This window comes from Entelurus aequoreus, linkage group LG19 (genome assembly GCF_033978785.1).
Source record: "Entelurus aequoreus isolate RoL-2023_Sb linkage group LG19, RoL_Eaeq_v1.1, whole genome shotgun sequence".
NCBI lineage: Eukaryota > Metazoa > Chordata > Actinopteri > Syngnathiformes > Syngnathidae > Entelurus > Entelurus aequoreus.
The window spans coordinates 30711433-30726963 of NC_084749.1; the positions used below are offsets into that span (position 1 = coordinate 30711433).

The following is a 15531-nucleotide window of genomic DNA, read 5'->3' on the forward strand; positions in this document are numbered from 1 at the left end:
TATGCACATCCTTTAAGCAGTTTTTTTTAAATAGTGGGGGTGGGAGGTTGGGGTGCAATGTCGGAGGGCCACGTGTGACCCCAAGGAAATATTATGCATTATCTTGCGTCAAACCCCACTTCGAAAAGCTGTGCGCTACAAAACATGTTTTGTAAGTTAAATTGTTTTATACATTGTGCTCCTTGAATTTATTGTTTATTGAGTTTATTTAAATGTATTTTTTAATATAAAATGGTTTAAGTCAATCAAAATGTTATTGTTTAAATAATGTTTAGTTTTTTTCAGGCAAATTGTAGTCCTTTAAATATTTTATGTTACAGACTATAAAGTTGTTCTTTGTTGTAAGTTGGTATATAGTTTTTTCTTTCTTGTTTTCTTTAATCTCAACAAGAATACAATGTTATGCAGAGAGGTGTACTTATAACAATGGTATAAACAAATTACACTATTTCAGGGTTTCCTCTAAACTGCGAAGATACCTTTGGCGCTGGGGGTGTGGTTATGGGCGTGGTCACAATGACGCCATCTAGTAATTTGCATTATTTGCTAAGATGATATGATTTTCTTTAAAAAGGCTCCAAACATGTATACATACATTTAAAACTAATACCTGGGGATAGGTTGATTGGCAACACTAAATTGGCCCTAGTGTGTGAATGTGAGTGTGAATGTTGTCTGTCTATCTGTGTTGGCCCTGCGATGAGGTGGCGACTTGTCCAGCGTGTACCCCGCCTTCCGCCCGAATGCGGCTGAGATAGGCTCCAGCGACCCCACGTGACCCAAAAGGGACAAGCGGTAAAAAATGGATGGATATTTGTATTAATAAGTATTACCATTAGGGGTGTGGGAAAAAATTGATTCGAATTCGAATCGCGATTCTTACGTTGTGTGATTCAGAATCGATTCTCATTTTTTAAAAATCGATTTGTAATTTTATTTTTTTTATTTTTATTTTTTTTAAATTAATCAATCCAACAAAACAATACACAGCAATACCATAACATCCATCCATCCATCCATTTTCTACCGCTTATTCACTTTGGGGTCGCGGGGGGTGCTGGAGGCTATCTCAGCAATGCAATCCAATTCCAAAACCAAACCTAACCCAGCAACACTCAGAACTGCAATAAACAGAGCAATTGAGAGGAGACACAAACCAAAAGTAGTGAAACAAAAATGAATATTATCAACAACAGTATCAATATTAGTTACAATTTCAACATAGCAGTGATTAAAAATCCCTCATTGACATTATCATTAGACATTTATAAAAAAAAAAAAAAAAAGAACAATAGCGTCACAGTGGCTTACACTTGCATCACATCTCATAAGCTTGACAACACACTGTGTCCAATATTTTCACAAAGATAAAATAAGTCATATTTTTAATTCATTTAATAGTTAAAACAAATTTACATTATTACAATCAGTTGATAAAACATTGTCCTTTACAATTTTATAAAAGCTTTTTACAAAAATCTACTACTCTGCTTGCATGTCAGCAGACTGGCTTAGATCCTGCTGAAATCCTATGTATTGAATGAATAGAGAATTGTATTGAATCGGGAAAAAAATCGTTTTTGAATCGAGAATCGTGTTGAATTGAAAGAAAAAAAAAATCGATTTTGAATCGAATCGTGACCCCAAGAATCGATATTGAATCGAAACATGGGACGCCCAAAGATTCACAGCCCTAATTACCATATATTTTTTTCAAATCATTTTGCCATATTTTCATTTGTTGCTGCTTTTTGTACAAGGTTCTTTGTTGACATTTTTTTCAAGTGTTTACAGACTTTTAATGACTTAAAAAAAAAAAAAAATCAAAAACAACTAGAAATAAATCTAGCATCTTCTTCTGGTATTATCATAGAATGTACTCGTGTTTAGAGACTCCCATCTTCTGTCCTTCAAAGTCCCTGACTAAAGAGGCTGAAGCGAGCATGAGGTCACACTTGCTTTGTGCTGTTGCTCCAGTTGGACTTTCTCTTCTTAAACCCCGCCACTGTCCTCTTAATATTTGCACATTTTGAAGATGGCTGTCCGCGCAGTTATACATGCAATGTACTGTATATAAAACTCACGTCTACCATGAATTGATTTACGTGGACCCTGACTTAAACAAGTTGAAAAACTTATTCGGGTGTTACCATTTAGTGGTCAATTGTACGGAATATGTACTGTACTGTGCAATCTACTAATAAAAGTTTCAATCAATCAAAAACCACATCACAGACATGCTGACAACGCTCCAGACAATGGCGTGTGTTTAGTTTACATGCGGTTTCGGTAGCGCGGTTTTCGGTGATCAAAGTCTTTATTCGGTGGTCAAGTACATCACTTGTCAATAGTGCGCAAATAATAGGCTATGTATATCAATTCATACTGTAACGACCAGCCAATGTTAATTAAGCTAATGTTTGTTTGGTTTGGATTTGATGTCAGTTTTTCCCATGTTGGCGAAGAATGAGGAAGCGTTGTGTGTCAGGCGGGGAAGCGAAGACTCAAGGAAACGAAAGTGTTTTCTTGGGAGGTAAAATCTGTTTAAATTGGGCTGTTTGTTATCATAAGATTGGTAAAAAAAAATCAAAATAGTGTCGGACTTTGTGTGATTTTTGTGGGGGCTACAATATATTATATTACTTTAATTAGTTTTCAAGTACCAAAAAAACCCCAAATGTTTTCTTCCTATGGGTGGCGTAACAGAAAATAATTGCAAAGCACTGCTTTAAGGGGTGTCGGGCCTGATCCTATCAGTTACTTAAAATAAGGGTAGGTTGACATTTTATTGCTGCTGCTATGTGTGAACCCCGTTATCAAAACTTCTACTGGCCGCATCTCACTCCTGCTCTGAATTAAAATTACCAAATGTTTTTCACTTTTAGCTAACGAGGGGATGTGTGAATTGTCATTATCACATTGTTTTCACAATGATGAGCTATGTAGCTAAGCTAAACAACTCAGTATGATTTTAGTCTTAATCTTAATCATTTGTGATGCTTCAAACGTTTTACTCATTTACTTCACAAACACTTTTTACTAGAGATGTCCGATAGTATCGGACTGCCAATATTATCGGCCGATAAATGCTTTAAAATGTAATATCGGAAATTATCGGTATCGGTTTCAAAAAGTAAAATGTATGACTTTTTAAAACACCGCTGTACGGAGTGGTACACGGACGTAGGGAGAAGTACAGAGCAGTTGCGTCTTCCAGTCATACTTGCCAACCCTCCCGATTTTCCCGGGAGACTCCCGAATTTCAGTGCCCCTCCTGAAAATCTCCCGGGGCAACCATTCTCCCGAATATCTCCCGATTTCCACCCAGACAACAATATTGGGGGCGCGCCTTAAAGGCACTGCATTTGCGTGCCGACCCAATCACATAATATCTGCGGCTTTTCACACACACAAGTGAATGCAAAGCATGCTTGGTCAAAAGCCATACAGGTCACACTGAGGGTACCCGTATAAACAACTTTAACACTGTTACAAATATGAGCCACACTGTGAACCCACACCAAACAAAAATGACAAACACATTTCGGGAGAACATCCGCACCGTAACACAACATAAACACAACAGAACAAATACCCAGAACCCCTTGCAGCACTAACTCTTCCGGGACACTACAATATACACACCCCGCTACCCTCTACCCCCAACCCCGCCCAACTCAACCTCCTCATGCTCTCTCAGGGAGAGCATGTCCCAAATTCCAAGCTGCTGTTTTGAGGCATGTTAAAAAAAATAATGCACTTTGTGACTGCAATAATAAATATGGCAGTGCCATGTTGGCATTTTTTTACCATAACTTGAGTTGATTTATTTTGGAAAACCTTGTTACATTGTTTAATGCATCCAGCGGGGCATCACAACAAAATTAGGCATAATAATGTGTTAATTCTACGACTGTATATATCGGTATCGGTTGATATCGGAATCGGTAATTAAGAGTTGGACAATATCGGAATATCGGATATCAGCAAAAAAGCCATTATCGGACATCTCTACTTTTTACCATTTAAAAGAAAGGGAAGACAAAGTGCTAATAAAAATGTATGTTTTTAATGTAAACAAGACAGTCAAAATAGCATCAACAAAATTAAGCAACACCAAAACTATCTAGCTTTCTTTGAAATAAAAGAGCATTTTGTGACGATGTTGTCCTTAGAAAGCTTTACACAGGTATATAGTCAAAGTTTAGCTTGCGGACATTAGCTAAAATCATAGTTTTCACACAACTTTGTCTCTCTGTCATTAGCTAGCTGTCAAGCTAAATAATATACAGAGGAGAGTTGCAGACTGTGTCCTCCAGATGATGCCTCGGCTGCCGTGAACAGCAAGGTCCGCTTGTTTTTGCAGTGCATGTGTGTCTCCAGCGCATGTTTGTTTCTGTCCTGACAAACACGGGCTATGGCATCACCGACTATTGAAATGTCAGCAACAGATTTTATCAATATTTTTTGTCAACAACTTCAACAAATTGTTGCACCCTACAAGTTACTGTGATTTTGAACACAAGTTGATTTTCACAGGAAGTTAGTTTTTTCCTATTTCCTCAATTAGAGACGGGCGATATGACCTGAAATCCCTATGGGGATCATATATTGCAGCTTCCTGCGATAACAATAATACATTTTTTGGCATATAAATGATGATAATAATAGCATTTCAAAACAGGTTACGAAGGCTCTTAATTTAGCTGCTGACTTAAGCTGGAACATTTCCGGTTGTATTATTTTCTAAAAACTATTATTAATCGACTTACTAATTTACTGCTAATAGCTGGTTACTTTCAGTTGTAACACGGTTCTATCTACACTTGTGTTAAAATGTACTATGCACTTATTTTCCTGTTGTTTGGATACTTTACATTAGTTCTGGGTGATATTACACATTTAGGTATAGATCCAATACCAAGTTGTATTGATCATACCAATGCTGATACTGGTTTAAAAGTCTTATGTGTCTCACTGTGTTATTTTAGAAACCTGCTTTGGGACTACGGCTGAAAATGAGCATTTATGCTAAGTCCGGCGCATTTACACTGTTTATTCAAGTGTTGATTAATTTAATCCCAATTAAATAAATGAAATACGAAAAACATTTTCAATATCATTAAATGATTACATTTTTGATCACAATTATAATCAGACAAAAATACAGGATTGTGGTGTAACAATATCAGTAAAATATTTACATTTTTTCCCTATTCCCTTTTTCATTTCATTTCATTTCATTTCATTTTTATTTATCTCCCTCATTGATGTGCATCTTTGATCGATAGACAATTATACCACAATTATTCAATTATACAGTAACACACCAATGCCTGAGAAGGAGCAGGATGAAGAAAAATCTTATATTTTCCTGCCCCCTTCAACATAATACGTAGTCTTACTTAATGATATCATATAAACCAACAATTTTCCCAACATACATTGTTTGAATCAGGTCAATCGTACAAAATAACTTAACATACAGTAGGGAACGGATTCATATGGCCTCTTTCCTGGATGATCTCGCTTGAGAGGAAGGGGGGGGGGGGGGGGGGTTTAATAATTTAGCAATGCAGTCTGCTGAAAATGATGGAAAGTGTCACTCTACTTAGCAACTGACACTGTGGTCAAAGTCGGAATTGACACAAAATACATTTTAAGATACTCTACGGCTTTTTGGCGGCTAAAGTGGATACATCTTCTTGTGTTGAGGCACGTATTTCCTGAGTTTGTAAACAATAACCTACTCAGTGGCCTAGTGGTTAGAGTGTCCGCCCTGAGATCGGTAGGTTGTGAGTTCAAACCCCGGCCGATTCATACCAAAGACTAAAAAAATGGGACCCATTACCTCCCTGCTTGGCACTCAGCATCAAGGGTTGGAATTGGGGGTTAATTCACCAAAAATGATTTCCGAGCATGGCCACTGCTGCTGCCCACTGCTCCCCTCACCTCACAGGGGGTGAACAAGGGGATGGGTTAAATGACACATTTCACCACACCTAGTGTGTGTGACAATCATTGGTACTTTAACTTTAACTTAACAAAAACTACACAATAATGATTTTGTGACAAAAAATGATCAAAGCACTGTAGTATTCACCATATACTAATACTAATACTATACTTGAGCTCGTTATCAATATTTTGTAATAGTCCTTCAACCCCTGTTTAGATTCAAGAGCTCTTCCTCAGCGGTTAACATGACTTCTTGTATCCTCCTACAGTTTGTAGTATAGCATGTTTAGCTATTACATTCCTTGTCCTACAGTGATAATTACACTTGTAAAAGATGCTACATTGGTTTGAGTGTCGACATGCACTATCATAATATAACGATAGTATCAAATGGAGAGCAAAGATTCAGGAAATTGTGCCCTGACAAACTTAGAAATAATAGACGTGGCCCATAATCAACATGCTGCCAATCCTATGAAGTATTTGTTTTTTTTCTGTGTATTTTTCACTTGCCGCCTACTCATTAATTGTAACCTTACTGATTCGCACGGTTATTTAAAAGATATTTGGGAATCTGACATCCCCCTTTCACTGCCGGAGAAAGTATGGCGCAAGATTTTGCACCAGCCCACGCTTCTAATGCTACATTTCCATCACAGCCGAATGAGAGCGTGAAAACTTCAGCTATATTATCTCCATCCCCTCGTAATGCCCAATGTGAGCTAGTACACTCTGAAAGTAGATTAGACTTTAATTGTAAGAGTTAAATTGCCTTGTAAGTGTGTAAGTCTTAGATGAGGCTCGAAGTAATTGATTTGGTTGAATGTGAAGGTAGACGCAAGCACTTAGAAATGAAGTGAAAGAGGAAATAGAGACGGTGAGAGAGCCTTAAGGCCAGACAGTAAGTAAAAAAAATACAATAGGCAGTAATCAATAGGTACAGCTGCAGTAGTGGGGAATTCAAAGGTGTGAAGATAAAAGATGAGCACGGATAGTGAAGTCTTTGTGTAAGCCTTGCTTTATTCTTCTTAAATTAAATCTACCATACGGTGAAGACCTCAGTGGTTCCCTGTTTCGAGGTTTGCAAGTGACCTCGTGCTAAATCGTTAAAAGCTTTTGTTGTGACGTACTAGCGACCAGGATGAAAAAAACAATTGATTGATGTAAGGTTTTTACTTATGCTGCTGCTTTTTTTATTTCAAGCTTTAAAGTGTTGGGAATAAGGACAGGTCATTCCAATAAGAAATACCTCGGTTTTTGTCAGTAATCCATTCCAAAGGGTCCACGGAAAACCAAAACGTACAAAAACCAAAGCCCTTTTTCATAAGAAATAATGTAAATCCAATGAATCCCTTCGATATGCCCACTTTATAGATCAGAAAAAATTGACAAGTGAAATTAATAAATGAATATTTGTAATATCCCTTTATTGAAGACTGTTGCTGGTTGTTGGCAAAGACGGCAATGAGCGGGGGGTGCGCAGGCGCCACATTCACACTTTGCTAGCTACAAGCTCTTTCTTGAATTCAATAGTGTTTCTCACCATCTTTATCAAAGTGCTGGCAATTGCAATTGTGGCCCGTGGTCGATTATTTTGCAGTTCTACTCAATATTTTATAAAAAGCTCACAGACAGTCACCAACGCATGGTATTCTTTGTTTGGGCACTGGATTCCAACTAGTTTGTTACGTATACTGTTTAAATAGTAAGTGAAAATCGGGGCACATTTTGGGTGAAAATTATGTCGAAAATGGAACGAAAAGTGGGGCATACAAAAACCAACGTCCGACTGTTTTTGTCTTAAACTATGAATTACATTTCCCTAATGAATGTGAATGTCGACATTTGTATTTGCTGAGGACACAGCTAAAGAATATGCATGCATATGCCAACATTTTGACATCATTGTTCCATCGTTACTTTTTTGCTAAAGTACTTTCTTTTTTGCAGAAAAAGTCTAATATTATAGAGCAAAAAATGTTTTGGAATTACAATTAGTAATAGCTTGGTTGTCCTTGACAAGGTACATATTCAATCTTGGGCTCTAAGAGTTTTTGTCTCAGACTAATTAGTACAGAAATGTTAACAGGAAGGTGTCTTCAGTCTTGACAGCTTTGTTTTGTTTAAAACTTTGTGCGCCGAACATGGAAAAACGAATGACAAGTCTTCTGAGGAAATGGTTGACTTGCTTAGAATTCACAGCGCTATCTAAGAATCAGAAAGCACGAAAATATTGTTTCCCTGATATCATTTTGAAATGTGGTTAAAGTGTGTATGTGTGTGTCACAGTGTATTCCCCCTACATTGTGGCTCCCTTTTGGCTTTTTTGCTAATGTGTTGTCTTTCTCTCTGTGTCACTGTCTGTCTGTCCTTATGACTGTCTGTGATTTTGGCTGCATGTTGTATAAACTATTCTCATATTTCTTGTCATTTATTTTATTTTCATGTGCATGTTCTTTGACTGGAACTCCCACACACTTCTTTCATATGTCTGCTTTGAATGTATGTTCGTTTGTCTCATATTTTTCGCTCCCACATCTGTTTTTGTCTGTCTGTACTTTTCTTTGTGTCGGTTTTTGTCGTCTGTCTTTTTTTCCTTCGTGGCTGTCTCCATAATGTCCACTCCTCCAGCCTTTGTGACTTTGCTGAACGGGGACCAGGCTCAGGATGCCATCCGCTCCCTCCACCACAGCACTGTCCGGGGACGCCTGATCAATGTCACCCTGCAGCCTACAGACTCCCTGCTCTGCCTCACCAACCTGCCCCACACCTTCACCGCCCAGCAGTTTGAAGAGCTGGTACGTTCCTATGGAAACATCGAGCGCTCCTTTTTGGTGTATAGCGACCTGACGGGCCACTCCAAAGGCTATGGATTTGTTGAGTACATGAAGAAGGACTCTGCTTCGCGGGCCCGTTCTGAGTTGCTGGGACGACGACTGGTATGTTTGAGCACCTGTACGATATTAATAATGATATCCCCCTGCTACATTGTCTCATCGTGAGACTTTATTAAGTGATGTGGATAGCAGAGATAACATTTGACAAAAAAATGTTTTGTTTAAATTTATTTTCAGAATAGCAAAGCTTTAATTAATGCTTGGCTTAAAGAGATGAAGATTCAGCCCTGAAATAAGTGGTGCTAAAACAGGCCCACTCCCACAGTCCATAATGTCAATTCATCCATTTTTCTCCCGCTTATACTCTTAAGGGACTCTAGACTCTCCAAGATTATTGTGGACCTAAAGGCAGACTATACTCTGGACTGGTGATGAGTCATTCACAGGGGACAGATAGAGACATGCACACTCACATTCGTGCCATTTAGCATCAATCAATCCAACACAAATCTCATTTCAAAATTGGCCATTAATATCAGTCAACCAGTATTAACGGACATATCCAGTAAAAAATGCTGTGATTCAACAGGGGGATCGTTCATTGATGGTGCAATGGATGGATGTCAACCAGCTGAGCCAGGAAGAGAACCTGCACTCCAAATGTGTGTGTGTGGACCGCCTGCCTCTGGATCTCTGTGATTCTGAAGAAATGACCCAAATCTTCTCAGACACCTACAAACCTGTATTCTGCCAGGTAAACCCAACGTTAAGAGCACTGACACATACAGTAATGTGCAGATATTTTTCTTGTTGAACACGTCCTACAAGTGGAGCATTAAAGTAAATTCCAAGCAATCCACTACAGCACTAACATTTAATAGGCTATTCTAACTCTCTATAAAGTTCTGTCAAAGATATTTTTTGTAATACTGCCTGCTAGCTTTGAAACTCAACAACCAACCAACAGTAATCAAAACACTGTATGCTTAGTGTAGATAATCTCTTGTGTTGTATGGCTTAGACTAGTAATAATGTCAGTACTGACACAGTTTTGGACATCAATGCAGAGACCAAATGCTGAGTAGTTTAACAAGGTTTTAAACAAAAGGCACTCTTAGACAGTGAATGGAAACAAAATTAATTAAATTACCAAAAACAACAACAACACAAGGTCACTGTGACAAAAACTGTAAGGACAAGAAGTTCGGCAAGTAACTAAAGGAGGTGGACTGAGCCTGAACAGGAAAAAGACGGTGCAAAAAGCTAACAAGAAGAAAACCAAAAACATAACTACATTATTAAGTATGGTTGTTCCGATCAGGGTTTTATGCTGCCAATTAATGATCCGATCTTTCACGAGTGAGATCTGTCGATACTAATACCGATCACATGTATGAACTGTAAATTGTTCAATTTATTTAGGGTAAGTGCCTTTGACAGTTTAACAATAGCAACACAATATTTAAACTAGTTCCTTATTATTTTTGATTACATACGATTGAGCAAAGCAAAGTCAATAGTACACAATAACTAAACAAAATCAAAAACTACTATCTACTATTCATTTAACTTCTTTGTGTTCAGGAAAATTTCCCCAGAGTTTATAAACATTAACAAAAAACTTCCAACTTTTATTTTTTGTGTAAATAAAAATATCGATCTAATATATACTGATAATACCTTTTGGGCCTTATCTACTAAAATCCAAATACCACACGCTAAACAGCGTCTGCACTGTGTACTATTAGTGGATGTGTTGCGTGTGATCTACTAAAAATGTGTGTACGATTTTTAAAAACTAGTGCAAAAGTGGTACATACCCCCCTATTTAAATGATTTTGTTGTGTGTGTACTATACAGAGCATCACCACAGGGACACGCTTTTACTGCAAATTCATTTTATCATCCTACCTGTGTCCATGGAATTTCCCTCCACATTCAGGTTATTGTGCTCTCCATCCTGTGTACAATGTTGTTGAAGAAGCAGCAAACATCTATAATCCGTAACACTTTTTCTGCAATCCAGAATTGCAACCTATAGGCAACAAAAACTATTTTTTGCGTGATGACATGGAGGCTCTGTTGTGATGGACCATCATAACACTGAAGCACATTCATGTATGAATGATCCAAATGCATTTTGCAAGACATTTTTCACGTAGGAGCTGTATTTAAATAATATATTTACTAAAAGAAAAAAAACGGCATTAAAAAAAACTCCACCGACGACACATACTTTTTCACGGAAATCAGCCGATATTGATCTGTGACCGATCGATCAGAGCATCACTAGTATCAAGGCAAAAAAGTGGAAGAACTGATGCACAACTCGAAACAGGAGGATGAAAAAGTAAGTACCATAACCCAGCAGTGTACGGTGCAACAAATTTGCTCGCAAATGCGCCTAAAAATAGATTAGTTGCTTATTAACATGCAAATTAGTAACATATTGGCTCTTAACTAGTCATAATAAAGTACTTATTAATGCCTTATTCGGCATGGCCTTATTATAACCCTAACCCTGAACCTAACCCTAACCAAATAACTCTAAATTAAGTCTTTATTACTTAGAATATATTCCCCTAGTGTCCAAATAACTCTAAATTAAGTCTTTGTTACTTAGAATATGTTCCCCATACTGAAGTGTTACCAAAAACATATAACTTTGTCGTGAATTTGAAAAAAAAAACATTTTATTTTTCACTAAAGAAGGGTTCGGTGAATGCGCATATGAAACTGGTGCGGTTCGGTACCTCCAACAAGGTTAAGAACCACTGATCTATTTATTAAGCAGAGATAACACAAACCAGTGAAATATTCGAAAGAGCTGCCGTCAGAGTAAACAGACTACCGTTGATAGCCTTCTAAGCTATCTAAAACACCTCAAACTCAAACTACTGAGTGGACTCGCTGACGTCACATGTCACTAGGCAACCGGCACCGCCATTTTAAAGGCACACACACTGCTGTCGTATGAAACTTATCTCAACTGCATTATGCCAGAAATTTGAAGTTTATTGTTAAGTAACACATTATTTAATTTCCCTAGTAATTAATTACATCTATTAAAGAGTCATTCCATTAGTAATTGAATTGCATTTTTGGTAAAGTAACAAGTAACTATAATGAATGACTTTTTAAAAGTAATTTTCAGAACACAGCCTGTCACACAGTATCATGAAACTGTTGGTAGTTTGGTGTTTCAGGCTAAAATCTTTGTGTGTATGTCTTACAATAATGTTGACCTATAAAAAAACACATTTGTTAAAGGTCAACTATTTTCATGTTTGAACATGAAATACCAGGACACTCTATTTCATATTTTGTTATTTGATGTTTTTGTTAGCTGAAGAATTGAGCATAGCTAAGTGTTTTTTTCTAAAGAAGATTGGAGATTATATTTGACTTTTCTTATAATATTTTCAAAGCTTTTTCTTTTTTCTTATCTCAAGTTGGGATCCTGTTATGCAAAACCTACTTTTCTTACTTGTTAGTACCTGTTTTTCTGTATTTAGGATTCCTTTCAGTTCCGAAAATTGAAAAACAAGGCATGGTGGAGATATTTAGTTACGTGAACAAATATTTCCATTCATGGGTTAATTTATAGGCCAAACTATATCGATATATGAGTTTAGGTCCATATCGCCCAGCCCTACACTTTACACAGTTTAGGGATGTTCTCTGTGTTTAGTTGAGCGTTGCAGTAGGCCTTATGATGGCATTGTGTTTATACGTATGAGTGCACATGTGTAGCATGTTTGTGTGTTAATAATGAAATTGTGCTATGTGCTACTATTTTTTTTTCATTCAGTAGCACTGGTGCTACTAGTGAAAAAGCTAAGCGTACAGCACTGTAACCACGTAGAGTTAAAGGTTAAAAAACGGTTACAAAAAAAGCTAAATTGTGCAGCTAAATGTTGCAAAGCTAATACTACATTAATTTTTTTGTCATAGCTGCACAGCTTATCAAGGTGTAAATTTCTTTAAAAAATGTAATTTGGAGCAGGAACATTTAATTCCGGTCTCTTAATGTATCATCTACCAGTGTTAACATCACCGACAAACTTACCTTTTACCTTGCCAAATTGTATTAAAAAAACACACTCGGCTCATTGAATTTGACAAGATGTTGTCCGAAGGGGCTTGTAAATATGTCCTCATTCGTCAACTTTGTAATTATAATAAGCTCAAGAACTCAAGTTAGTATTTTTCTTGGCCCTCACCATCAAAAAGCAACTGTTTCTATGGTGAGGCGTGGCTGCTATGCCGCCTTACGCACCCTTCTTCAGCTCCTTGCTGCTCCTTCTTTTTGTCCATCTTGCTCACTTCTGATGTGATACACACCATTACATCCACTCCACCCCCATATGTCCATTTTAACATCACTCACTGGGCACTATATGTCATCCATTGCCTTTACAGTTATAGCTCCACCCCTCTGGCGTCTCCCACAAGATCAATACACCCCCACCATCCTGGTCCCATGATGCCTTGTGGGCGTTGAGCTCATGTTGCTTCACTGCTACATAGCCACTAGGCTTTGACCTATTGCTCAACGATTTCTTTTTTATGTACAGTGCATTGGGTGTTTATTACTGCACTTCAACATTTCCATTTTTTTCAAAGCTTATGTAACCCTGCACACTGAGTGCAAGAGTCCCGACCAGTGACATGCAGTCAAGGGAGGCGGTACACGCGCAGCTTCACCCGTCATTATGAAAACTACAAAGACAAACATTGATAACATGAAATAGATGAATATTTTTGTAAATGTATTTTCTGTTCGAGTCCATTGTTTTTCTTCAAATGTTCTTCAAAATCACAGAATTTGCACATTTCCTGATCAAGCCGGGCTTACCCTTTAATTGTGCAATCCTTCATAACTGGGTTGGATTGTGCTTGCCTGTTTCTGTTTTTCTGTATGTCGCCAATATAATGTTTGCAGAAACATCTATTATACACAGTGACTTTCTACAGATTGTGTACTGTCTTTAATGGGGTGGTGTGGTGCAGATGGTCGAGAGGCCGTGCCAGCAACTTGAGGGTTCCAGGTTTGATTCCAGCTTTCGCCATCCTTGCGTCTTTGGGCGAGACACTTCACCCTTACTCCTGTTGGGTCGTGATTAGTGCCTTGCATAGCAGCTTCCGCCATCAGTGTGTGAAAGTGTGTGAGAATGGGTGAACGTGATGTACAAAACCCAAAACCAGTGAAGTTGGCACATTGTGTAAATCATAAATAAAAACAGAATACAATGATTTGCAAATCCTTTTCAACCTATATTCAATTGAATACACTGCAAAGACAAGATACTAGCAAATATTAGCTAATTTAGAATTTGATGCCTGCAACATGTTTTAAAACAGCTGGCACAAGTGGCAAAAAAGACTGAGAAAGTTGAGGAATGCTCATCAAACACTTATTTGGAACAGGTGAACAGGCTAATTGGGAACAGGTGGGTGCCATGATTGGGTATAAAAGCAGCTTCCATGAAATGGTCAGTCATTCACAAACAAGGATAGGGCGAGGGTCACCACATTGTGAACACATGCGTTAGCAAATTGTCGAACAATTTTAGAACAACAGTTCTCAACAAGCTGTGGCAAGTAATTTAGGGATTTTGCCATCTACGGTCCGTAATATCATCAAAAGGTTCAGAGAATCTGGAGAAATCACTGCACGTAAGCGGCAAGGCCGAAAACCAACATTGAATGCCCGTGACCTTCGATCCCTCAGGCGGTACTGCATCAAAAACTGACATCAGTGTGTAAAGAATATCACCACATGGGCTCAGGAACACTTCAGAAAACCACCGTCAGTAACTACAGTTTGTCGCTACATCTGTAAGTGCAAGTTAAAACTCTACTATGCAAAGTGAAAGCCATTTATCAACAACACCCAGAAACGCCGTTGGCTTCGCTGGGCCCGAGCTCATCTAGGATGAACTGATGCAATGTGTAAAAGTGTTCTGTGGTCTGACGAGTCCACATTTCAAATTGTTTTTGGAAACTGTGGACGTCGTGTCCTCCGAACCAAAGAGGAAAAGAACCATCCGGATTGTTATAGGCTCAAAGTTAAAAAGCCAGCATCTGTGATGGTATGGGGGTGTATTAGTGCCCAAGGCATGGGTAACTTACACATCTGTGAAGGGACCATTAATGCTGAAAGGTACATACAGGTTTTGGAGCAACATACGTTGCCATCCAAGCAACATCTTTTTCATGCAAGACAATGCCAAGCCATATTCTGCACGTGTTACAACAGCGTGGCTTCGTAGTAAAAGAGTGTGGGTACTAGACTGGCCTGCCTGTAGTCCAGTGTGGCGCATTATGAAGCGTAAAATACGACAACGGTGACCCCGGACTGTTGAACAACTTAAACTGTACATCAAGCAACAATGGGAAATAATTCCACCTGAAAAGCTTAAAACATTGGTCTCCTCAGTTCCCGAACGTTTTCTGAGTGTTGTTAAAAGGAAAGGCCATGTAACGCAGTGGTAAAAATGCTCCTGTGCCAACTTTTTTGCAATGTGTTTCTGCCATTAAATTCTAAGTTAATGATTATTTTGCAAAAACAAAAAAAGTTTCTCAGTTTGAACATTAAATATCTTGTCTTTGCAGTGTATTCAATTGAATATAAGTTGAAAAGGATTTCCAAATCATTGTATTCTATTTTATTTACGATTTACACAACATGCCAACTTAACTGGTTTTGGGTTTTGTATAATGTAAAGCGCTT

At 38.0% G+C, this 15531-nt stretch overlaps 1 protein-coding gene across 1 annotated transcript in view; it reads left to right on the forward strand.

Annotated features, from left to right (window-relative positions):
• The window catches only part of raver2 (ribonucleoprotein, PTB-binding 2), a 170022-nt gene that overhangs the window by 73364 nt on the left and 81127 nt on the right, over positions 1-15531 (forward strand). The window contains exons 3-4 of the mRNA XM_062028263.1: positions 8590-8897; positions 9385-9549. Coding sequence (XP_061884247.1) covers positions 8590-8897; positions 9385-9549 — 473 coding nt within the window. The remainder of the gene's footprint in view (positions 1-8589; positions 8898-9384; positions 9550-15531) is intronic.